Source organism: Lotus japonicus, chromosome 2 (assembly GCF_012489685.1).
Source record: "Lotus japonicus ecotype B-129 chromosome 2, LjGifu_v1.2".
Taxonomy (NCBI): domain Eukaryota; kingdom Viridiplantae; phylum Streptophyta; class Magnoliopsida; order Fabales; family Fabaceae; genus Lotus; species Lotus japonicus.
Window position 1 is genome coordinate 93,773,091 of NC_080042.1, and position 22,914 is coordinate 93,796,004.

Here is a 22,914-nt window from a genome sequence, read left to right on the forward strand (position 1 = left end):
TTAGGGAACCCCTTTGTACATACCGGAAAAATGGAAGCACTTCCTATCTATTAGTGGCTTCAAACCTTCTGGATGTTTCAAAAAGGATATTGCCTAGTAAATAGGTAGAGTTTACAGTAAAAAGTACGTTGTTGAACGAGTCATTCGCGGTACCTAAGTAAGACAATAGACATCGAGATCGAAGAAAGGCAAAAGGCTTCAAAAAACATTACAATGCAGGATTAGATCAAGCAACTATGTGTGGCTCTAACAGATATATGTCACTCTCAAAAATTACGGGCCAAACTAGAGGTCGTTAAAGTATTCAATTCGATGATTCATAAATCTTTCAAAGTCTTAAAGAGTATTGATTATTTTGACCCTTTCAACATTGGGCATTTATATAGACTGTTAGACATCAGTGTCACTTAATATATAGGAGTATATAATTATATACACAAAATGGAGCCAACTTTACAATTGATTGGGTAGATCAACTAGTATGGAGTTACTTTAGCTTAAGTGGATATTTCGGATTTAAATCTCAAAGTAATTGCGTTAGATACCTGGTAAGAAGAATTTTAGGCTTATAAAAGTCTACACAACTCAAATATGATTGTCTCTACTTTAAACTAAAAAATGGAAAAGCTTCAATTTTCTTTAGTAAATTAGAACATGGTGGAGGGACCGTGTAATTAATAAATGTGACCATCAATTTAAAGCTTGACTAATATGGGAACAGACAAGAGCTCCATCTGCCTTGAAGTTTAGGTCACCAATTAAGCAGCAAGATGTAATTAATCCATGACCCTTTGTGGCCCACAGAAAAGAGCTCCATCATGCTTATCCTCGCGTAAATTCATTATATATTCACTCTTCTGTGTGTCCATATGTGCATCAACCTTCAGCTTAATCCTTCTTTTCTTCCCACTCTTTCAAAAAAACATGATCCTCGCCATGTTTGCTTGCCTAATTAGTAGGAAAACCTCAGATGAAAAATTAGTAGAGCTACTCAAAGACAGAGAGGAAATATACAGAGATAAGTTAACAGAAAAGATATCTCCTCTGCCAAGCCAGGCAGTGAAGAAAAGTGTCCGGTTTGCGGATTCAGAACATGCCATTCTGAGAGAAAAAGATGACAAGGACTTGGTGAAAAGTACCGAATCAGGAGAAATTAAAGGAGGGATTAGAGTGAAAGTAAAGATGACAAAGGAAGAAGCAGCTAGGTTGCTATCAAAATGCAAAGAAGGAGGAATTCTCGAGTTCAAGGATGTTGCTCGTGAGCTTGTGGACATCCCACTGAACCGAGTCACTGTTTTCTCTACTTGAAACAATGTTTCACTGCCAAAGTTCTTGCTCCAATGATAATGTTAAATTTGTAGTAGTGAAGCATGCAGTGAACTAATGACACATGAAGTTATGCATGATATATGGCGTGATCGAGGTGTGTGGGATTGGGTATGTGAGGTGGGAGCGTGGACATGGAGCAAAGGCAAAGCATCATAAAGATTTTGAGTTGTGTAGCATTGCTAAACAAGTCTTATATATGGAAATTGAAATTGTTATTGTAAAAATATAAAATAGCCATGGAAAAATTGAAAGTGTTGTAAATGGAAGTTGAGTTCCAGGTTATTTAAAATTGATTAAGATGTGGTGTTTGATTTTTTTGGTGTTTTATTTCCTTAGTCAATTATGGCTTTGTGACTCCACTTCTCTCATCCAATTGTGTTCTAGTTCTAAGGTTTTGCTACGTGCAGTAGAAGTGATGCACTAATCACCGATGGAAGATCTAGACCACCTTTTTTGGCAGTGCCTTGTTTGATGGGCTAAACAGGTTCGGGGTAGCCGAGCTGGCTCGTTTTTATTTATATTTTGGAGTCAATAAAAATAATTAAGATGTTTTATTTATAACAACATGAGCACTTTTTTTAAATAATGAGTCATTATTTCTAAAATATTTTTTTGTGATGCATTGAAAATTTATATTTTCCTCACATTTTTATGATTTTTTAGTACTTTTTGAGATTTTTTTTTGTCAATTTTTATTTTTTAAAATAAAAAAGAGCACCCGCTCACATAAACGACCAGTTTGTGGTCAGGTTGTGATTTTAGAGGTTCACTAAAAAATGAACTAGCTTAACTCAACTAACTTTTTTTTCAGCTCGTGGGAAGCCAAGTACAAATGAGCCGAGCTGACTCGCGCTTAGTTTCACACTCACTTTTTTGTTAATATATATCTTTGACATATTTCTCTCTAAAGTTATTTTAATAAATAATTTTGTAATAAAATAATTTTAGTATTTAATATTTCATTAATAAGTAACACGAAACTTATGTCCTGATAAGTATTAATTATTAATTAATTTTTTTCTCAAATAAATGGTAAGTAATAATTATAAATTAATTAATTTTAATTTAAAAAATTAATTAATACTTATTTTTATATTTAACGACTAATTTTAATATTTAATTAACAATTAATTACTTTTGATTTAAAAATAATAATTACTACTTATTTTTATTTTTAACGTCTAATTTTAATATTTAGATTATTATCACATATAAAAAAATTGTATATAATTGTTCATATTTAGTCATTTTCTAGTTTTTTATTTATTCCTTGAGCACTTTTTTGTAATTTTATTATTAAAAATAATTTTTTAATGAGTTAATATAATTAAAATTTTAGTATTTTAAGTAGTTAGGATTTAATAATTATTTATTTCAAATATCTATTTTTAGGTACCTATCCTCTTGTAACAAAAAAATATTTTTTTAAGGTTATCTTTAAACTTAATTAAAGTAATAATTACTTACCTTTCTCAAATAATTTTTTTATTATCCAAAGATGATAATGATTATTTTAAATAATTGTGAAATTTATTTTTTTGCTACATCGGAAAATTAAATAATTGTGAAATTTATGATACAAGGAATCAAATTAATTAGAATAATGCCTATTACCTAATTATTTCTAGTATGATTATCTTTTATTATATTTTCATGTTTTTAGAATAATTATCATTGATGCAATTTTCATATTTAATAACGATTTTACTTAATAATAACAAGTACTAAATTTTATATTAATTTCATTGTGTATTTTCTAGTTTATTTGCCAATCAATTGTAATGCACTCATTCACTTTCACACTCAAGTTATTTCAATAAAAAATGTTATCATAATGTTATGCTTGTGTGCAAAATTATTTGTTAGGTAAGATTTAAGTGACTTAATATAATCTATGAGCCTCAAGAAAATTAGTCTTATGACTTCCAGATGTGAATATCAAAAAATAATATTATAATATAATATTAGTGTTTATCATTTCAATAATATTTTTGAAACAATTTTTAATATTTATTATTTCATATATCAATTACAATACAATTATGTTATGGTAAGTATTAATTAAGTTTGACTTGATCTTTATTGGAATTTATTTCCAGAATGCTGTCCTTTTTTCCTATAAAAATACTACCTGTTCACTTTATCCACAAACATCCCATCTCACTGCATCAACATGGCCTCCAAACCTCTTTGTGTCATTCTTCTCACCTTCATCTTCCTCTTCACTTCTCAAACAAAAGCCCAAGCCCCAGCGCCAGCCCCAGCCCCAGGCCCGACACTCACTCCCTCCAGCCCGTTGAATTTGACTACAGTCATACTAGAAAAAGGCTCACATACTCTCATCACCCTTTTCACTCTCTTAAAGGACTTCCAACTACTCACCAAAATCCAAAGCCAACTAAACTCCAATTCACAGGGCATCACCCTCTTTGCAGCCACTGACAATGCCTTCCAACACCTAAACCCCAGGACATTTAGCGACCTCACAGATGATCAAAAATTGAAGTTCTTTCTCTACCATGTCGCCCCAAAGTATTACACTATCTCTGATCTCCGAACAATGAGAAACCCAGTGATGACACTAGCTTCTGAGAAAAAAGGTTCTTGGGTGCTTAACTTTACCAACCATGGGAACCAAGTGAATGTGGCCACTGGCGTGGTCTCGACCCCTATAACAAATATTATGAGACAACAATTTCCTTTGGCGATTTACGAAGTGGATGAGGTGTTGTTTCCTTTGGAACTTGTTGGAGATGAATTTCCTCCTCCAGCTCAATTTCTTAAGTCATAAAAAGCACTTCTTTTTTATTACTCCGTTTATATGTATTTTATCATGTTCAATATCATTAATTATCAACTATTTATTAAAATTAAAAATGTATGAAACATATTTAGTTATGTTAAGGAAGATTATCAAAAGCTTTAGAAATACTAAACGTTTCTTACATTGCAATTTTATGATACATTAAACTTTTAGATTAGTCATATTAAGAGTAAAAATAAATAAGAGTACATATTATGTTTAAAGTATATCAAATTGTCTATAATACTTTTGTAACTAATAATTAATTAACTAGCTTTTACATCAAATGGTTTACTGAGTTAGGTATATCATCAACCAACTTATTTTGACACCTCTATCAGCACCATCAACGACAACACTATAACCACATTAGTGGGAGCACCAACATGTAAAATGACAGTCAACTATTCCGACAAGCTATGGATCGAAACAATTATGAGGAACAAGTGATGAATTTCTATTTATTTTGTTGTTCTTTGTATTTCTGGCATTGGCCTTTTAGATTCTTTGAAAGATATCTCGTAAACAACGAAGAGAACTCGACTTGGGGCAAGTAGCAAAGTTTCGCTAAGGAATAACAACGCATCTAGATTAAGTTTCAAGGGCCTAGGATATTATGTTATCATAAAATTGAAATTGATTGTCATCTAGTTCCACATAAACACAGCTAAGTAGTGATTTGGTATGCTATTCAAATTTTCCAAGATGTCTAAGACAGTCTAACCAACATGAAAAAAAGAGAAATAAAATACACTCTGGGTCGAGGGAAAAAACAAGGGGGAAAACTCTTGCAGATAAATTAGAAGACATGTCTTTCCATTCAAAATTCAGAACTAGTAATAACCAAAGTTTAAAGAGCTTGAATGGCGGTACAAAAAGAACAACAACCAGAACACAATAGTAGGATCTAGTATTGTGGCCCATTACAAGTTTAACTTGAAGCCACAATCTTTAACACACACCTAGCAATGTGTACGCACATTTCTCCTCTTTAACTTGAGTTATCAAATGGCGGAGACCATTTGTTAGAGCTGATTTTGAGGTCAAAGCTGCTTTCAATATGCTGCAACCCTGCACCACCAACGCAACATTGTAAAATGATTAACTGCCACAGTACATGAATCCAAGTAATTAAATTTAGTCTAGATATAGTGAGACATAACTTTCAAACACACAACCATATGAATATGATGTAACAACAAAGCTAATACTGGCCTCACCTCATTGAAGCCAATGGTGACAATTTTCTCCTTAAGCTCAGTAGGAGGAGTTTGCAAACTATCAAGTAAAGACAAAGCTGAGCTTGGAGTCATTGGTAATACAACCAAGTCATCTGTAGCCATGAACACAGCTGGTCCCTTCACATAGCCACCTCCATTACTTCCCGTAGATGATTTGGGATCAACTAAATGACAACGATCTCTATTTAAAGCTTGATTTTCACTGGATGCAGTTATTAAATCATCATAAACATTATGATAATAATATTGTAAAAGTGGCGGTTCCTTGATTGGTAATATCTGCTTGCTTAATTTGAACTGAGAGGCAATGAAAGGATCAACAAGCCGATTCTTTATATCATCTGACGTAAAATATTTGCATCCATTTAAATCATTCATGCTCTTGTACAATCCATCAATGCTTCCCAGAGAAGAATAACCCCTAAACTTTCGCACAACGCCGCCCAAAGGGAAGGTGAGAAAACTAAAAACAAAGTCTGCAAAATCTTCTTCTCCTTGAGCAAACACTATCTTGCCATCTGATTTCCTCATAAATAGTTTCACCTTAATTTGGAAACCATTAGTATTATTATTATTACTATTGTTTACAAAACAACAAGCTGAAAGCCTTTCTGGTTGGAGGAATGGTTTCGTTTCTAAGAACAAATCTGACAGAGCTGACTTGGAGAAGAGAGAACACTTAAGCAGATCCAGCAACTACATAGAAGAAAAAACTATCAAAAAAATAATTGAAATAGCACAATTACAGAGCAAAATATGCATATGAAGGAACAAATCATCAACCAAGATAGATCAACTGCAGAGCAAAACCTTTTCCTTAGTGACATTGACAGTAATTTGCTTGACTGAACTTGTGTTTTTAATTTCAAAATTCTGGATCACACCAAAGCTTGTTTCCATTGAGTTTGGCCTGATTATGAGATCATCAGTGATGATAAAAGTGGCACCACGCTGAACAAATCCATCACAGTTGACATTGGAACTTTTCAGTAAAACTGAACGGTGCAAAAGTTTCCCACATGGGCATCTTATACTTTTGAAAGTGCTCAAGCAATAACAAGACTCGCAGTCATCCAAACGACAGAAAAAGCTGCGAAACATGAAGTACTTTGTGGGCTCAGTGTCATCAATGTTAAGTTTCAAGGTTCTACAGAAATCTTCCGATGTGTTCCTTGGCCGCAATAGCATTTCTTTGCATGTAGCTGTGGATAAATGCTTCACCTCAAGATTAGCCACACTTTGATAGAGTGAGTTTAGACAACCAATATTGGTTGACTGCCCCACAAGTCTTGCAATGGTCCCTAATGGAAGTGTTAAGAAGCTGCAGAGAACATCCACAAAGTCCTTCTCTGCCTCAGCAAATAAGACTTTGTTAGTCTCTTTGTTAATCACAAGTTTCAATGATACTTGTTCCTCATCTTGAGCGGCAGACATGATGGTAGCTACTATAGCAAAAAAAAACACTCGCTTGCTGTTCCTATCTTCTTCTTTGGATTCATTTAATCGTTTTGAGCACCCATATATAAGGATGCATAAAGGGCAGGTTCACTTTATTCCCACGCGGTAAGTTAATTTGTTCACTGACTATTAAATTTCAATTCTTGAATTTGGTGTTTGAATTAATAACTACTCCTATTAGAATTATGCATGTACTATTATGGTTCCAAGAATGCGTGGGAAGGGAAAACATCTTTTAGGTTCATGCCATCTTTATATTTACGAGTACTACTACACCTGGAATTTGATTTGACCAATTGTCTCTGTGTACTTGCACATAATAACTAACCACGCCAACTAAAGAAGTGTGCTTTTCAACTCTTCTATTGGGTTATTCTTTCGGAGCAGCTACATATGCCTAAACGTCGCATGAGACTTGCACAGGCTATAATACCACAAGCCCCTCCACAATACCTAAAGGAAATGTTAAGAAGCTGCAGAGAACATCCACAAAGTCGTTCCCAGCCTCGGCAAATAAGACTTTGTTAGTCTCTTTTTTAACCACAAGTTTCAATGACACTTGTTTCTCAACTCGAGTGGTAGACATGGTAGCAACTAGCAAAAACGATATTGCCTCTGGTCCTATCTTCTTCAACTTATGCACTCAGTTAGCAGTTTAGAGCATTCATATATAAGGATCCATAAAAGGATTTCTTTGATAAATTGTTCACTGGATATTAAATGTCAATTCTTGTACTTGGTGTTTTAACTTTTAACTCTTTGATAAGTGAGTCTAGCTATAATAACTAGTTTAGATGATAATGTATGTATGGTTCCAAGAATGCTTGGAAGGGAATTCAATAAGGAATTTAATTAGAGATTGGTGATAGGTCACGACACCAATTTGACACCATTAAGTCAATAACACCAAATTGCTACCTTCATAGTCCTTGATATTGATTTGCACCATTAGACAATAGTATACCAAAAGCGCATGAACCAGAATTGCTAATTCAAAAAAAATTCACCATCACCATTAACAATAACACATAAACCTGAAATTTCTGATAAATTCCATAAACCAGAATCTAATAACACATAAGCTAAGTAATAATTACAAAAAACTGGAATTGCCGATAACAATAGCATATAAACCAAATTTCGAACAAGAATTTCTGATAATGCATAAACTTGAAAATAATTACAAAAAAAACCTGAATTGCAGCATTTCTTAAAGAAAACCTTCCGTGCTAAAAATAACTTTTCTGCTAAAAAATGAGCGATATTACCGTCTTAATAAGACTCACTCCCCAATCACCATAAACTATGAAGAAAAAAATACTAAAATTCTGCATCAAACAGCAGAAAATACATCAAGTACTTCCTTGAAAGATACTATCTGGTAAAAATGGAAGAAGAACTTGGATGCTTCTCATTACCTCAACTTCTCTCCATAATTAAGATTTACAAATGTTGGTCTCACTACTGATTACAAAAAAAAAGAGTAGAGTGCATGTTTGGAAAGTTTTCTACAATTGATCCTGAAGACAAACTCTATGTGAATAGCTTCTGAGTTTTATAATTGCTTCTCATCAAAGAGAAACTAATCCAAACATGCTAAGCTGACAAAAAGAGAAGAAATTGTGCCTGAGAAAATCATCTGTCCATGTCAGGCAATTCAGGAGCCTCCACTATACTCTCTAAAGAAGGCTTCCATGATCCCTCAACTTTGATTTCTCTGCCTCTCTCTATCTCTCCCAGCACTTTCTCCAGCTTCATCCCTCCTTTCTCATTCAGTTGAAGCATCAACCATTTGAGCTCCTCTTTTGTCAGCACAATTTTCATCCTCAGACCATTTTTCCCTTTACTGTCATTTATCTTCACAAATCCACTTGATCTAGTTTTTGTGTCTTCTTCTTGCTTTTGCTGCTGCTTCTTCTGCATCCTCATTGCATCTTGTTTCCTCAAAGTGCATGTCTCCATGCAATTGCCCATGACTAATTTGGTGTATATTAGCCTCAAATCTACTTCAACTTTGGCCTGAAAATTTCTTGCTTTTGAGGGTACAAAATAAAACTACATACCCTGTAGATTCCTAATAGAAAGTTGGGTATTTATATTCATAAAGTTGAATAGACCATTAAACTATTTAAGAAAATGTATGGTTCAGATTCTGAGCGAAGAGGATTCACGGATACTTGTACTTAGTAGAGTCCAGAAAGGATCTTAAAAATATTGTTTTGATTAATGAATGACTCATTAAATTTCATTTTTTAAATTAAATAAATTATAGCCTGTTCACTCTTATTGTTTCACCATTTGTCATAGTTTTGTTTTATTCAAATTTAAAAGAGTATTAGTACTAATTAAAATATGTAAAAAAATATAGTAATGTCAATTATTAGGGTTGCCGGTGATTAAGACATTTAACTTACTATATATGTCTGGACTCTCAACCATGAATTTGTCGGAAGGTTTGAATTTCAACGTTCAATAGACACGCACAGAGAATACAAAGCCTAAGTTCATTTGATTTAAATTTAATATATATAATGACATTTATGACATCATCGTGATTTAAAGGAAAATGACTCGTATAGTTAAAAAAAAAAGGAAATGACTCGTAGACTAATAAATATGATATATAATGAATGAATTAATGATTTCCTCTTGTAACCAAAATAATAATAATGAATGTAATAAAAAAAAATGAATATGGATCCTCTCCTGCACCATACTTTCTCCAGCCCCTCCAGCAGATTTTCATCCATTGATTCAATCATCTAATGGTTGAAATTATTTTAACTAAAAAGTAAGTGTTAAATCACATTTAGTTTCTCTAACATTTATGCTTGCTGCACCATTTAGCCGCTGGAGAGGATCCAAATTCAAAAAGAATGGAGTTAAGAGAGAAAAGGAAGTGTCTATAAGGTGTGTGTACTCTAGAGAGGCTTGTTCTGTTATCGCTCCTTATAATTGATCTATTTATAAAATAATTAACATATTCCTCCCAGTTATTAGTAAATTTTGTGATGATTTTTGAAAATTCAACCAAGCACATTGATGTATGTTAATAATGTGTTTAAAAAAGTGTGTTGTTAGCAGTACTTTTCTATAGAGTAAATATCACATTTTATCTTTCTAAGTAATAATATGATTATAAATTGACAATGATATACTAATTTAAGAAGGGGTTTGTATTAGTGACAAAAATTGCTTAAATAATGTTTGTTGCCTGCCAGCTTGTGTCTTATAAAGTGAAGGTTCTTTCCATTAAAAAAAATGTAGTGTTCTAATCTCTTCGTCCCTATACGGAAATTAACACTCTTCTTAATATTATTATTTTGCATGGAGATTGATCTGTGAGTAGGATTCACACGCATAACAATATTTAAAATTGGTACACACTAGATTAGTTAAATTGTAAATTCTGTTAAAAAAAATTATCTCTAAAAAAAAATCAAGTTCTTTCATTTTCCCTCAGATGTTAGGCACCTAACTTCAATTGCTAGACGTCACATAATGCATTGACCAAAAAAAAAAAAAAAGACGTCACATAATGCAAGGCATAATTAACAATTCTCTTGATGCATTAATTAGAACAAGGCATAATTAACAATTCTCTTGATGCATTAGATCAAGGCATTAAATATGGTTATTTTGGAAAATGAAGAATCAGGTGACCAACACACCTCTACTTATCTCTCAAGTATTTCAAAAAATTAATTTATGAGTGATTAAATGTGATGATTTACAAACTTTATAATATATTTGATTATGTTAAGAAAATTATATGCTTCACTTTTTAAAAACTTTTATGTCCCTGTCATGGTGGAAAAACAAACAATTAAAGGTACGTGACAAGTTTGTAGTTTAGGTAAGATTGGACGTTTAATTTAATAGTTTACAGATCTAATGAACTGTTGCTACACATGCAAAGATCCTATTATTGACGTGAATAAGATCCGCCAAACCTACTCTTCTTGTCTCTGTCTTCAAATGTCTGTTGACTATGTTAACCTTCGTGTTGGGTTCGGCAACAGTTCAGTCAATGGCCAGATGTTAACCAGAGATTTATGTTACCCCCACCTCAAATCATAAAGAAATAAGACGAACGCAGTGATTATTCTACCAGACATGATTGCCATTTTTCCAACTTGTTCCCAGCCATCAGTGACAACTTACACAGTACTTTAGGGAGAATGGAAACATCTGTATTCTATTGGAGATAGCTCTCTAAACGGAGATTTTCCCCAGCAAAACTCGAACATGAACCTACTTTTAACTTGTTGGTAAAGGAGCACAAGTTTTGAATGGGTACACACTGTCAGTTATTTCAAGTTTCAACTACTTACACGGGGTGATTAAGGCTGACTTCCCTGTTTTAAAATGTATGGCAATAGCTATGGATGATTTGCAAATGAGTAAATTAAAATCTTCATCTTTAATGTTTTGACGCAGATGATTGCACAAATCCAATCAATCACCCAAACATGGTGTAAACTTCGAGAACAGGGTGAACTTGGTACTTCTGATGATGGTCTGGTGTTTTGGGGTTCTGATTGGACTTCTCGAACTTGATTTTTCTATAGGCTCTTCTCCTTTGTGAATATTAGGCCCTCCACAGGTGGTTCTTGCAAAGACACTCTCATGCCCAAGTTACTTAGGGAAAAGGGGTGTCAATTTGGGGTTAACGAGTGTACCTTCCGCTTCTTCCATTATTTTTACTAAATAGACCAAAGGTTGAAGGTTCTTGGAACACGTCCATCTAGGTTGTGTTCATGTGCCTATTGTGCTATGTGATCAACCCTTAGATTTGCTAAGAGGACTACTTTGTAGCTTGTTGATGGGCGGTGGATCTAGGCGTTTCGATCTCATGATATCCTCCCTGACGAGGTTGGCTATTGGTTGGTCGGTAGGGTTCGATAAACACAGTGCCTTCACTGAGAAGTATTAGCTGAGCAATGCATGTGGTGATGGGATGGAATTGTATGGAACAATAGTTGGTCACAGATGTCACATAATTAAGGATTCAAAGGATGGAACTTTAAGGCAGACACCCCAATGAAGAGAGAGAGACATAGTGAACTAAATGTGGATGGCGAGCCAACACAAAAGATGATCAAACAGGTTGGTCTGCGACTTGCAAGTGATTGACGGCAACATGTTTTTGTTTTGTGTGACTGCATGTGAAGGAAAGCCTGGAAAGGTTGAATGAAAACTAAAGAAACCCTCATGCTTGTTGTTTTTGCACTGCATGAGCAACTATTGCCATGGTCTGAGGCCGAAAACCTTAATGTTGTTCATGTTTTATCTCCATAATTGTTACCACCTTCAATAACAGGGGTCATGACATTGGTACAACAATCAATACATAATGTCCAAAACCAGAAGACAACCACAAACCCAAGTTAGTGCTGCAAGTAATTCCAAGGATGCTCTAGAAACCAAAATCCCAATAGCAGCTATCAAGTATCAACTTGGAACTCGCAAACTCGTAGATTCATAAAATAGATAACAGAGGTGTGCAGCAAGCAAGATAAGAAATAATCTTCACAAATGGCACATCAAAATTGTTACTCATGCTTTCCATGAAACCGTTCCTTGCAATTCACGTCAAATTGCAGAAGCGGAATTGGAGTAAACAACACTAGCTGAGAATTCTATGGAAATGGAATTAAGAAGCCAAGAAGCAACAATATTATTGTTTCTCTGCCAGGAATGAAACAGAGGATCGAAGAGCAGGGAGGGAGCCATCAACAAATCCCAATTTATTTTTGGCTATGAGAGCCATGCGCAGAGCTCTACACCAAGAGCTGTAATTGTCACCGCGGAGATTATGCGAAACCAGGGAAATGCCTGGATTATCATAAGGATGAAGAAAGAATGGACTTGTAGGTTCATCCATGGAAGAAGAGGAAATCCCAGTGAAGAAGAAAAATTCTCAAGGATGAAGAAGGAGCAAACTAAAGCAATGCTATCTAACTGAAGAAAATTTCATCTGATGCCATATTGAATTCGAGGAATCAGCAGAATGAATTTCCTGCTTTACCTTGATTATTTAAACAATATATATGTAAGTTAGTTTACACGAAATAACTAACTTGAAATAAAACTAATTGAGCAACTAACTAATAATTGGATAACTGATTCAAAACCTCCTAACTAACTACAATGACTAGTTATTATATAATAGTCAAGCTTGCATCATGTATGCAGATCATGCACCCAAAAACAGGTTACTCATTTGACAACAGTCTACAACAGAGAAATGAGAACCCAAAATACAATCAAAACAAATATCAGATGGGCCTAATATCATGGAGAAAAAAAACATGCCTTTCAACTTAATTACTCTTTGTAGCATTGTCGATAGCTTCGTCGGCACTGAAAGAAGAACTCATTGAAGGAGGTGATTGAGAAGTTGCCTTCAAGACAGCTTCATTCTTCCAAGTAAAAAAGAGGGAAAAAAAATGTCATAACAACATTAGCCATTGACAACACACAATTATTCTTCTTACATTAGAAAAACAGAAAACATGAACAACAATGAGTTGGTGTAGATGAAATCAAACACAATATGAATGCATCTGAATGGAAATTGAAATTGAAATTGAAATTTAGGGCAGAGGGAAAGGGGTTATCAGAATACCTGCCAAACGCGGAGGAGACGCTTCTTAGCATTGGCTTTGCGGGTGGTAGTGAGCTTGATTCTCTTCCAAACGAGACCTCCAGAATCGTGCTTCTTCACAATCTCCATAACCCGCGTTCCCCAAAATGCTCCACTCATCTTTCTATCTCTCTCTCTGCAAAATGAACAAAAAGTCATATCAGATTCAATTGAGACTCCATTTCACACAAATACATACGCGACACATACCGGTACGGCGGCGGGGTCGCGGGACGGCGGTGGTCGGAGGATGAGGGGCGAGGGCACCTGTGATGCGAACTGTGAAAGCTGCTACTGCTTGAGCATGAAACAGCGAAACATGAAACGGGTGAGTGATTTTTTTTTGGTCCATGGGCCTAAAAGCCCAGCTGAATACAAAGCGGGTAAAGGAAATGAACAATGCTATCCAAAATGTAACCAAGGTCAAATGTAGTGAGCTCAAATAGCTTTGGAACCAAATCTACCACTTTGACTAAGTACACACAAACTACCATGTACAAGTCTTCCAGGGTTTCCTTTTCAAAGAGCCCTCCATTTCACTCTTGTCAGTAGTCATTCACTTTCTTCAAGCATTGGCTTTTTCCATCACTCTAGGTCTCCAATGATAATAGATGCATGAACCATGAGTGAGACTCTTCAAGGAGGGCGATTCAAATGCAACAAGGATTTAGCATCTTCAATTAATGATTCACAAATAAGACTAATCATCTCAAGCATACAGACACACGCCGTTTGGAGTGAGCATTTACCCTCACGTGATTTTCATCCTAGATTAATAAAGTACATACAATATTGTATTGCTCCCAGACACTTAGAAAATGCCTCCATAAATAGGCAAATATTAGCTTCAATACCAATAAAAGGTCAATTGTTGGTCTAATTTTTTTATCTACTTATTTCCAATTTTCATTGATCAAGATGAATATCCCTTGAATCATAACTATAATACCACTTTTCATTTTTAACAATTATAAGCTTACTTCCCTAATCCATTTCTTTTTCTTTAAATAGTCGCAAGTGTTACACAACTTCTTCAACCTTTTAGGTGAGGTCTCTTGAAGCTGAGAAATTACATTAAGTGAATAGACCTCTCTCCAAACACATCTTTCTTCATGCATACCATTCAATTGAACCATTAAATTTAAGAAATTCAACTAAGTAACTTATTGGTTAATGAAAACACTTTCCTACCAAAAATCACACCAATTGCATATTAACATACTATATTAAGATACTTAATTTTAACAGAATCAATAACAAAATAATATCCGGAATGGCTCTAGAAAATCAGCTCATTTTATTTTTACCAGTTTCAATGGCATACACGCGGCTAACTTTGTATTACTATAAAAAAATTAAAAACACATTTGTTTATCCTTATAAACGTAAAAGAAAATTATTTAAATTTTGAAGAGAATAGTTCTAATATTATGTTCAAATTAACTTTCGATATGTAAGCATAAATATACGCTTGGTTATAATATTTTTAAGGAACTAGTAAATAGCCCGTGCAAATGCACGGGTTTTTGTTTTTGTTTTTGTTTTTTTGAAAATTTAATGTATTTAAATTTGTTTAGTATATTAGGTATTGAAAATTTGAAATAAATAAATATAAATATATAATTTCCTTATTCATTGATTTAGCACTTAGACAGTTAGACGTTTAAAATTATGATATTTGATTATCTATTGAAAGAAAGTAAAATAGAAAGTGCTATGAGTGGATCCTCTCAATTAATTCATTTGATTATCTATTTGATTATCTTAGAGCAGTTTAATAGTTGATACATTCAATTGTTTTCCTCTTCTAAGGATATAAATTTTATTTTGATTATCTCAGTGTAAGTTATTCCTTGAGCAGTTGCAAAGTGTCATTCAAGGAAAAGAGACTTCCATGACCCTTCTTCATAGTATCTTTCTGTCCAACTGCCCAATAGCACCTTTGCTTCCCCGGTGCCAATCTCAATCATCCTATGTAGAAAGATCATAGCTTTTATTCAATGTAATTCAAATAAACAATATACCCAAGACCAAAGTTGTGATCTTTGTACATACATTGCATTGCCTTTGATTCACAAAGATAGAACAAAGACATAGCAGCATTGCCCCTGATTAATCAAAATCTTGAAAGCCAATAAAAATTCTGCCCCCAATACAACATAAAACAGAAAAAATAACCAGCAAAGCTCAACTCCATCCATCGCTTTTGATTCGACCACCTCTAGAGACTTCATAAATTTTCCATCCACATAACTAACAATCCACCCGCAGTATCGAATTCACCTCTTGCTCAGTCCGCAAATGAGTGGTTGTTCCAATACAATCCAACAAATTGAACCTATACTGCTCCATTTTATTCTTAAATGTCACAGAATCAGGCTTCCACAAAGCTTTAGATCAGGATTTTTCTTCAAAATCTGAAGCATGTGGCCCTGAACGGAGAAATTTCATAAACTCCATTGGACATATTGTTTTCATCCATGGAGTCAGAGTTATCATCCGCTTGCTTTGAGACATTACTATCTTATCATATTCCAAAACAATTTCTTTTTTATCAATGATTGAAATCTAGTAGCAAAAATTAACAAAATCTTCAATTTTCATTTTAAATTATTCAAAAATAGAAAATAATATCAAAGATAGCAAGGGTTCGGAAGGGAGCCTGAGCGATGGGCGTTAATCATTTGCTTGAGATAAAGTTTAGAAGACTAAATGTTAGATCAAGCACAATAGGCTGGGAGGAAAAGGAAAAACAGTAAAAATAAAAAATGGAAGGAAAACATAGGGATTAGATGTACAACACAACACCATTGATGAAACCTACTAACTTGAGAACAACAGAGAGCAAAAAGAGGAACCCCAAACAGAGAGCAGAGATCGCAAAACGGAAGAAATAGCGAAACAGATCGGGAGGTGAAATGGAAATGAGAGGAGGAAATCTGTAAATGAGAGTATCTCAAGGCCTTCATTCATTCATCGCCTAAGATTTCTTCTAGGTTTAGGAGAAAGATTGAAATTGGAGAAAGGGGTAGCGTGAATGAGAAAAGGGACAAAATGAAATATAAACCACGATATGATTGAGCGCGTGATACACACAGAGTAAGGATATTAGAGAGATAGACCGTGAGTGTTTGAAAACAAATGACGTGTTTTTATCTGAGATAGAGTACCCAATTTGAGTACCTCACTCTCCAGAATGAGGTCTCAAAATTGTCCAGGCAACACTTACCATTTTGTCTGAAATAAATCCAGTTTTTTTTGTTAATTTCTTGCATGTCAATGGAGCTGATTTTTTCAAAATCTACACATAACTTCTCAAAATAGTCCAAACCCCTTCTTCCATTCGATTTCATTGAAAAAAATGACTTATTCAAACATTTTACAACTTATATGAAAACGAAACAATTTTGTTTTGAACATATGAAAAAAACCTCCAACTTTTGAATAAGGACCAAATTATATAACCAATATATATATTTAGATAAATATGATATAATAAAACTAATGCGATTAAGTATCAACTTCAAAATAGTCTATTACGTCAAATAGTTGTACAGGTAAAGCATCGTAATATAAGTATCATAAAACATAAACATGCAGACCTAATAATGTTAATACAAATAACCCCTAAAACAGTCTGGAAGTTTCGACCATAACGTCTTTCAAGTGCTAGGACTACAAAAACTCACTGAACACGGCGACGCTTTTTCTTCATCTCATCAAAAAACTGGTGGACATCATCAACACTAATTGGCTTTGACGTGTCTGCGGACTCCTGTCATGAAATATAACATAATCAAACACAACATATAATTAATCAAACAAGGTCATGCCTGCACTAGTGAAGAAGCACAATACATCAAAGCTATGCTACATAGACATACCAGGAAAGTACGAAGCCCATCTTTCATATCTTCAATTCCCTTCAAGATCTCCACTTTCGCGACATGTCCAAGGTTATTAAACAAACCTAAGTCAGCAACTTCCTGTTGCTGCAAATTTTCTTGTCTCTTTTGTTGGGCCATTTTCTCATACTCCAAAATTGTATCTTCCTTGTCAAGTAGAAAAGCAATCTGCTTCTGATTGTAAAACTCTAGACAGTTATCACATTTGCATAGTGCATCTCTCCAATTTTTGGAAAGGAACATTGGTTTACCATAAATAGCTGGGGAAGCAGCAACAAGGTTCACACCAAGGAGACAACTAGCATGCTTATTAGAGCTTTCCGAACATTGATTTAAAGTCACACTGTTACAACAATCTCCTCCCAGAGGCAGACCCTTCCCACCAGATACGGATTCAGAGTCAGCAGTAACTTGTGCATCATCAATTTTAGCAGAGCTACATGAAGAAGTATCACCAATTGGCTTTTCAGACTCGCAGGTTGAAGGATTGTCTTCCAAAACACTTTTGTCCTTGCTAACTTGGACAGGTGCCTCTGGCTTCCTTCTTGTTGCCAATATTCCTTCAGGATATAGTTTTAGAAAAGAACATACTTCAGAGCATGCCTTACACATGAATTCCTCACAAAATGGCACTTTTTCTTCATCATCTCTGGGAATCTGTAAGCATACCAGGAACAATGGCGAAACATGAGCGATAAATAACTCAGTACCTTTTTCTTTCAGACCAACATACCAGAAACACAATTAGTGTAAACTTGTATCAAGCTTTGTTTGGGATTGTAATTTACTATATATACAGGGCTAGGAAAGAAAAAGATCAGGAAAAGGGAACAAACAACCATCAATATTTTCAGAATTATTCAGATATGAGAAGAATGACACATCGAGAGTTAAAGCAAGACCACAAGTTCACAATCAATTGCAAGAAAACTTCTTATCAGTCGATATAATTATTTAGGTTTTAATTTGTAATTTCTCTCAAGCGCAAGTCTTCCACTCTAAAAGGTGTCCAGTGACATTTATAGTCTTTAAGTCATATTGTTTCAAGCAACAGAAGCATGTAGCATATGGTTGTTTGAAACTTCAAGTTATTAGTTCAGTAGGACATTCATCATTAAAAATAACATGCAAGTTTATATCCTCAGACATTCCTTAGTTTCAGAAATGTATGGATTTTCCAGCATGATCTGACAGTAGAATTAACATAAAACCTGGGACTGGCAACTCTATTCATAACAAGGGTGTAGATTTTTCATTTCCCAAAACTGCATAAAAATCTTACTCAAGTCAATACTGATGTAAAAGAGCGCAATGTAACAAGACCAACCTCATCAGAAGACTCGAGACCAAGATGCTCCACATGAAACCAGTCCTCACACAGACAGCACTGTATCATCTCTACTTGTTCTTCAACATCTAGACCTGGATAAGGGAGGCCACAAGTGCAATACAAACCTTTGAAGTTGTGATTGTATGCATTCTCAGAATTCTCCACATCTTTACTTGGGAAAATCTTGCAGTAAAATTCACCAAACTTTGAATTCCCACAATCACACCTGAAGTTTCTTTTTGTCCATAGTTCCACAACCTTATTTGCAACAAATCAATAATAAAACAGTAAGTTATTAGCATTGATATTAATTATGCAAACAAATTTTAACTGGATTTATATTCAAGTAATATAGGTTATTTTAGCAAATAAAAGGAAACCTATTCCACATAAAGTGTATTAGTTCAGCACCAACACGTACAATCTACACAAACAATCTTGAGATCATGACATTAAAAAAACCCTGGTTACCACTAATGTAGATAAGTATCAAACCTAACCATAATTTAGTCTTAAGCAAAAGAAAGTGCATGATGGAGGTAGCTATCACAAGCATGCAATCAGGGACAATGGACAGACAATAGACCAGATATTGACGCTTCGTTTGGTAGAAAAGAGAGATAAAGAAGAGAGAGTAGAGAAGAGAGAAGTTGAGTAGAGAGAAATATGTGAGAAATAGAGTAGATTTAGAGGTTGTTTGGTATGATAAAAAGTGAAGAGAGATAGAAGAGAAAGATAGTGGAAAGTAGTAGTAAAATACAATTTTATCCTAATAAAAAAAACTAAACAATTGAAAATATATGTACAAACATGGAAAAGGAGAGCCAAAGTTCTGGACCGTACAATCTCTCTTCATTTTGAGAAGAGTTGAAAAAGCACGTGGGGCCCACACAAACTCTTCTTTGTCCCCCTCTCCTCCCTTCACCAACCACATGTTCATCCCCATCCTCCCTCTAACTCTCTCTTTCTTATCTCTCTCCACTCAAACAAAGCATTAGAGTACAAGCCAAATCCATAACAGAATCTTACAGGAACGCCTCAGATTCACCAGTGAAAATTATATAAGACAATTATCCAATTGAAAAATTTAAAAAAAAAAAGACATCAAGATTCAATTTCTTTCATTATAAAATACCCAATTACAGGTAATATGCTTTGAAAATATATGATTTAGCACCACATGCATTACCCTTGTATTTCACTATCAAAAAGTAAAGTAATAAACACTAAACACAAATAATAAACTATATTAGTGCAAGCCAAAATTCTAAAGCCATAAGAAAAGAACTACCTGATGACCATCATGGCAAGACAATGAGCAAGCTGTGCAAACTCCAGCATTCCCATCTGGGGTGCAGGTAAGGCAAGAGAAAATTGCCTGCCTTTTCATATAACCTTTGTTATAGGTACACTCCTTGCCAGCATCACCCCCCAAAATTAAATCGGCTACCTACAATTAGAATTTGAATAAATTAAAACACGAATAAGGAAATTGCTGAAGTGACAACATTTTCAAATAAGAAGACTCTGATAAAATAGAACCAAACATAACAATGTAATCATCATTAAACAGAATAGATTACGCCTAATACCAATTGCTTGTAAAGCTTGAACGTCACCATGCAGCCTCTTTCAAATAAAACAAAGTCCACAAGAAGGAAAACCATTTCGATTTAGATGAAATCATGCATCAAAATTGTAGCATACTTCACAAGCACAATTTGTTGCCTTGCCCTAATACTCAAAATATGCTTGACAAGATGGAGGTAAGAAACTGGAAACAAATGCAGAAAGGTTCAAAAACTATCAGATAATCGAAGACTATCCAAGCATGAGTAAACCAATTATTGAAGTTTCAGGTATTTTGAGGACCATTTTCTAGCTATGGAAAAAAAATGCACGAAATCCACCCACAGTTCTATAGCAAGGCTGTCAAATACCATCTATACCCCACGTCAGTGGTTCATAAAAGAATAATAGATAATGGCAAAACAATTTCATTTGATGTCAAACATGCTTATTTATCATCTTTAATGCCTACCCACAATTCATATTTCTTGTCCTCTAAATCAGCAGGTGATTTGCACAAACAAGTAAAAAACAGGAAAATAGAATGTTTAAGATTTACTCGCAACATAATTTACGATTTTGTGAGCAATACAATAGACAGAACACACAAACACACCAGACTGGTGAGATTTCTCAAATATCAAGCGCAAGATTGAGCATGTGCTTAAAAACTGGATTTGCTTATATTCTTCAGATTTGAAAGAGAGCCACAAGTTATATCCCAAACCCTAACATGCAAGTGTCAGGTTACCACAAGTCCTCTCGATAGCACTACAAGTTCAAACGCAGATAATCCAAATTCATAGTACAAGCCTTTGCAGTAACAATGTCAAGAGTAAAACAATATGATGTGCAATTCATACTCGTAACACAAATCGATTTAACAACCAAACGAAATGCAAAGCAAATCAGAATAATGCAGAAAATGACTAACCAGCTCCCGTTCCTCTTCTTCCTCAATGTACTCGCCGATGGTAATAGCCTGCTCAGCTTCATCAACTTCATCGGCAAAGGCAGGGTCCATTTCCGCTAGGAAAACTCCGATTTCTGGCTTCGGAGTTTCACGATCCGTTCCTAAAACACAAAGCACAGACAAAATCACATGATTGCACAAACTCCTGCGAAAAAAGCTACATAGATTTCGTGGATTGAGAAACCCTAGATTCCATGAAATCAAATATGAAATGATAGAAAATTAGAACGCAAAAACCACAATCGCACCAGAAATTGTGAAGGTTCACGTGAGAGCGAAGCGAATACGGCTGAAGTAGCCCAATCAGACACGGCGGTGACGGAGGAGCGAGAGAGAAAGAGGGAGTTTGGAGTATATATGTAGTGGAGAGCAATTAGGGTTTTATATTGGGGTAAGGCGGAGTGAGGACCATACGGACATTTTCCCGCCATATATGGTATGAGATGCACCATGACCACTGGGTATATTGGTAGATCAAATGCCAAATTACATTATTCCCTCCAATCTAGAGATTAGTAATCTTTAATTAACCACCATTTTTGGGTTGCATGAGAAGAAAGAGACACAACAAGCTACTACACTAGTAAATCTTCATAGAAAAGCTTAATAACACGATTCGACGATCCTTCACAGGTTTTTTGTCCCGCCGTCGTCACATTTGTAACCATGTTGCACTTTCGAGTGTTGTGAAAAAACAACACAATCCAAATCCAACTTCGCATATCTTGAATCTCGATGATTGTATCAATCAATCAATGACTCTGAACATCATTGTTGCGGCAGACAAGATCCGCGACTCTAGACAATTAGGTTTCGCATTTTTTTAAGAATTGGGTTTCACGTTCAACCCCCTTATACTGCCATTCTCAAGCATGTCCTAACTCAACCTTTATAGCAAAAACCTTGCAAGTTAAGTAATTGTTGAGTTTACGCATGAAGATGGTCAAGTTTTAAAATTATTATAATTAAAAAAAAATTAAACTTGAATATGATATAAATTATTATAATTATAGTTATTGAGATTTTTAAATTTTTAAGTCAAAATAAAAATACTAAAATTCAAATCGTTCCGACCATAAAAATTACAAAGGAGTTCCGGTCGATCATTTTATGCAACATCATTTATAAATTGATTACAAAGATGTTTTGAATAGGGTAATACCCTTCCTAAACCATATCATTCGTCTTATGTAGAATAGTTTTCTTCCAAGAATATGTCTATGGATGATGCTTTGATTAAGATCTTCACTATCGTTTCACTTCAAAACTCGTCCTCTCTCTCTTTTAGATCATAAATCACTATTTCACCACTAACCTCTTTTCGACCATAACGTAGCGACAGATGACTTAAATCTTCATTGGCATATCACTCTCAATCTTGTCCTTCTTCCCTCTTCTGCGAACCACCATGGCCCTTTTTTTTTTATCGCTGCCACAATCGAAAGGCAAGACCTCTCCTTTAGTCATTCTAATCCACCACCCTGACCGAAATAGATATCTTTTGTCATCGCAACTCTTTTGTTTCTCACTTTCTCTCTCTCTCTCTCTCTCTCTCTCTCTCTCTCTCTCTCTCTCTCTCTCTCACATACACAAGTGACAATGACGATGTTTGAGGAGGGTTATGTTGGCGTCGTCTCTGGTTTGGCTGTAGGTTGCT

At 34.7% G+C, this 22,914-nt stretch overlaps 7 protein-coding genes across 7 annotated transcripts; 2 read left to right on the plus strand and 5 right to left on the minus strand.

Annotated features, from left to right (window-relative positions):
• The first annotated feature begins 856 nt into the window (after positions 1-856).
• LOC130735894 (uncharacterized) lies at positions 857-1,645 on the plus strand. The gene has a single exon (XM_057587766.1). The coding sequence runs from the start codon at positions 925-927 to the stop codon at positions 1,306-1,308; it is 384 nt and encodes a 127-aa protein (XP_057443749.1). The 5' UTR covers positions 857-924; the 3' UTR covers positions 1,309-1,645.
• Positions 1,646-3,502: 1,857 nt separating this feature from the next.
• On the plus strand, positions 3,503-4,162 carry LOC130735895 (fasciclin-like arabinogalactan protein 13). Its single transcript, XM_057587767.1, has one exon. The coding sequence runs from the start codon at positions 3,503-3,505 to the stop codon at positions 4,118-4,120; it is 618 nt and encodes a 205-aa protein (XP_057443750.1). The 3' UTR covers positions 4,121-4,162.
• A 752-nt stretch (positions 4,163-4,914) lies between these two features.
• On the minus strand, positions 4,915-7,984 carry LOC130741249 (uncharacterized). The gene is made up of 2 exons (XM_057594093.1): positions 5,353-7,984; positions 4,915-5,203 (listed from the first exon to the last, which is right to left on the minus strand). The coding sequence occupies exons 1-2, from the start codon at positions 5,902-5,904 to the stop codon at positions 5,084-5,086; spliced, it is 672 nt and encodes a 223-aa protein (XP_057450076.1). The 5' UTR covers positions 5,905-7,984; the 3' UTR covers positions 4,915-5,083.
• LOC130737316 (uncharacterized) lies at positions 6,166-6,807 on the minus strand. The gene has a single exon (XM_057589066.1). The coding sequence runs from the start codon at positions 6,805-6,807 to the stop codon at positions 6,166-6,168; it is 642 nt and encodes a 213-aa protein (XP_057445049.1).
• Positions 7,985-8,219: 235 nt separating the features above from the next.
• On the minus strand, positions 8,220-8,917 carry LOC130741251 (uncharacterized). The gene has a single exon (XM_057594096.1). The coding sequence runs from the start codon at positions 8,803-8,805 to the stop codon at positions 8,467-8,469; it is 339 nt and encodes a 112-aa protein (XP_057450079.1). The 5' UTR covers positions 8,806-8,917; the 3' UTR covers positions 8,220-8,466.
• Positions 8,918-12,929: 4,012 nt separating this feature from the next.
• On the minus strand, positions 12,930-14,030 carry LOC130741250 (uncharacterized). Its single transcript, XM_057594095.1, has 4 exons — positions 13,972-14,030; positions 13,691-13,774; positions 13,463-13,616; positions 12,930-13,256 (listed from the first exon to the last, which is right to left on the minus strand). Exons 1-4 carry the CDS (start codon positions 14,013-14,015, stop codon positions 13,158-13,160), a joined length of 381 nt encoding a protein of 126 aa, XP_057450078.1. The 5' UTR covers positions 14,016-14,030; the 3' UTR covers positions 12,930-13,157.
• A 2,943-nt stretch (positions 14,031-16,973) lies between these two features.
• LOC130741252 (uncharacterized) lies at positions 16,974-21,689 on the minus strand. The gene is made up of 6 exons (XM_057594097.1): positions 21,506-21,689; positions 21,219-21,358; positions 20,007-20,165; positions 18,713-18,973; positions 17,365-18,042; positions 16,974-17,255 (listed from the first exon to the last, which is right to left on the minus strand). Exons 2-6 carry the CDS (start codon positions 21,306-21,308, stop codon positions 17,166-17,168), a joined length of 1,278 nt encoding a protein of 425 aa, XP_057450080.1. The 5' UTR covers positions 21,309-21,358; positions 21,506-21,689; the 3' UTR covers positions 16,974-17,165.
• Between the last annotated feature and the right edge of the window lie 1,225 nt (positions 21,690-22,914).

Excerpts from the sequence above, each read along its gene's own strand:
- LOC130735894 (XM_057587766.1), top strand. The coding sequence starts at position 925 with ATGATCCTCGCCATGTTTGCTTGCCTAATTAGTAGGAAAACCTCAGAT.
- LOC130735895 (XM_057587767.1), top strand. The coding sequence starts at position 3,503 with ATGGCCTCCAAACCTCTTTGTGTCATTCTTCTCACCTTCATCTTCCTC.
- LOC130741249 (XM_057594093.1), bottom strand. The coding sequence starts at position 5,904 with ATGAGGAAATCAGATGGCAAGATAGTGTTTGCTCAAGGAGAAGAAGAT. Across the intron at positions 5,204-5,352 it reads TCACCATTGGCTTCAATGAG|GGTTGCAGCATATTGAAAGC; the intron begins GTGAGGCCAGTA and ends TTGGTGGTGCAG.
- LOC130737316 (XM_057589066.1), bottom strand. The coding sequence starts at position 6,807 with ATGTCTGCCGCTCAAGATGAGGAACAAGTATCATTGAAACTTGTGATT.
- LOC130741251 (XM_057594096.1), bottom strand. The coding sequence starts at position 8,805 with ATGGGCAATTGCATGGAGACATGCACTTTGAGGAAACAAGATGCAATG.
- LOC130741250 (XM_057594095.1), bottom strand. The coding sequence starts at position 14,015 with ATGGAGGGCTCTTTGAAAAGGAAACCCTGGAAGACTTGTACATG. Across the intron at positions 13,617-13,690 it reads GCGACCCCGCCGCCGTACCG|AGAGAGAGATAGAAAGATGA; the intron begins GTATGTGTCGCG and ends TTCATTTTGCAG. Across the intron at positions 13,257-13,462 it reads GTCTCCTCCGCGTTTGGCAG|AATGAAGCTGTCTTGAAGGC; the intron begins GTATTCTGATAA and ends TTTACTTGGAAG.
- LOC130741252 (XM_057594097.1), bottom strand. The coding sequence starts at position 21,308 with ATGGACCCTGCCTTTGCCGATGAAGTTGATGAAGCTGAGCAGGCTATT. Across the intron at positions 18,974-20,006 it reads CTTGCCATGATGGTCATCAG|GTTGTGGAACTATGGACAAA; the intron begins GTAGTTCTTTTC and ends GTTGCAAATAAG. Across the intron at positions 17,256-17,364 it reads ATGGGCTTCGTACTTTCCTG|GAGTCCGCAGACACGTCAAA; the intron begins GTATGTCTATGT and ends ATTTCATGACAG.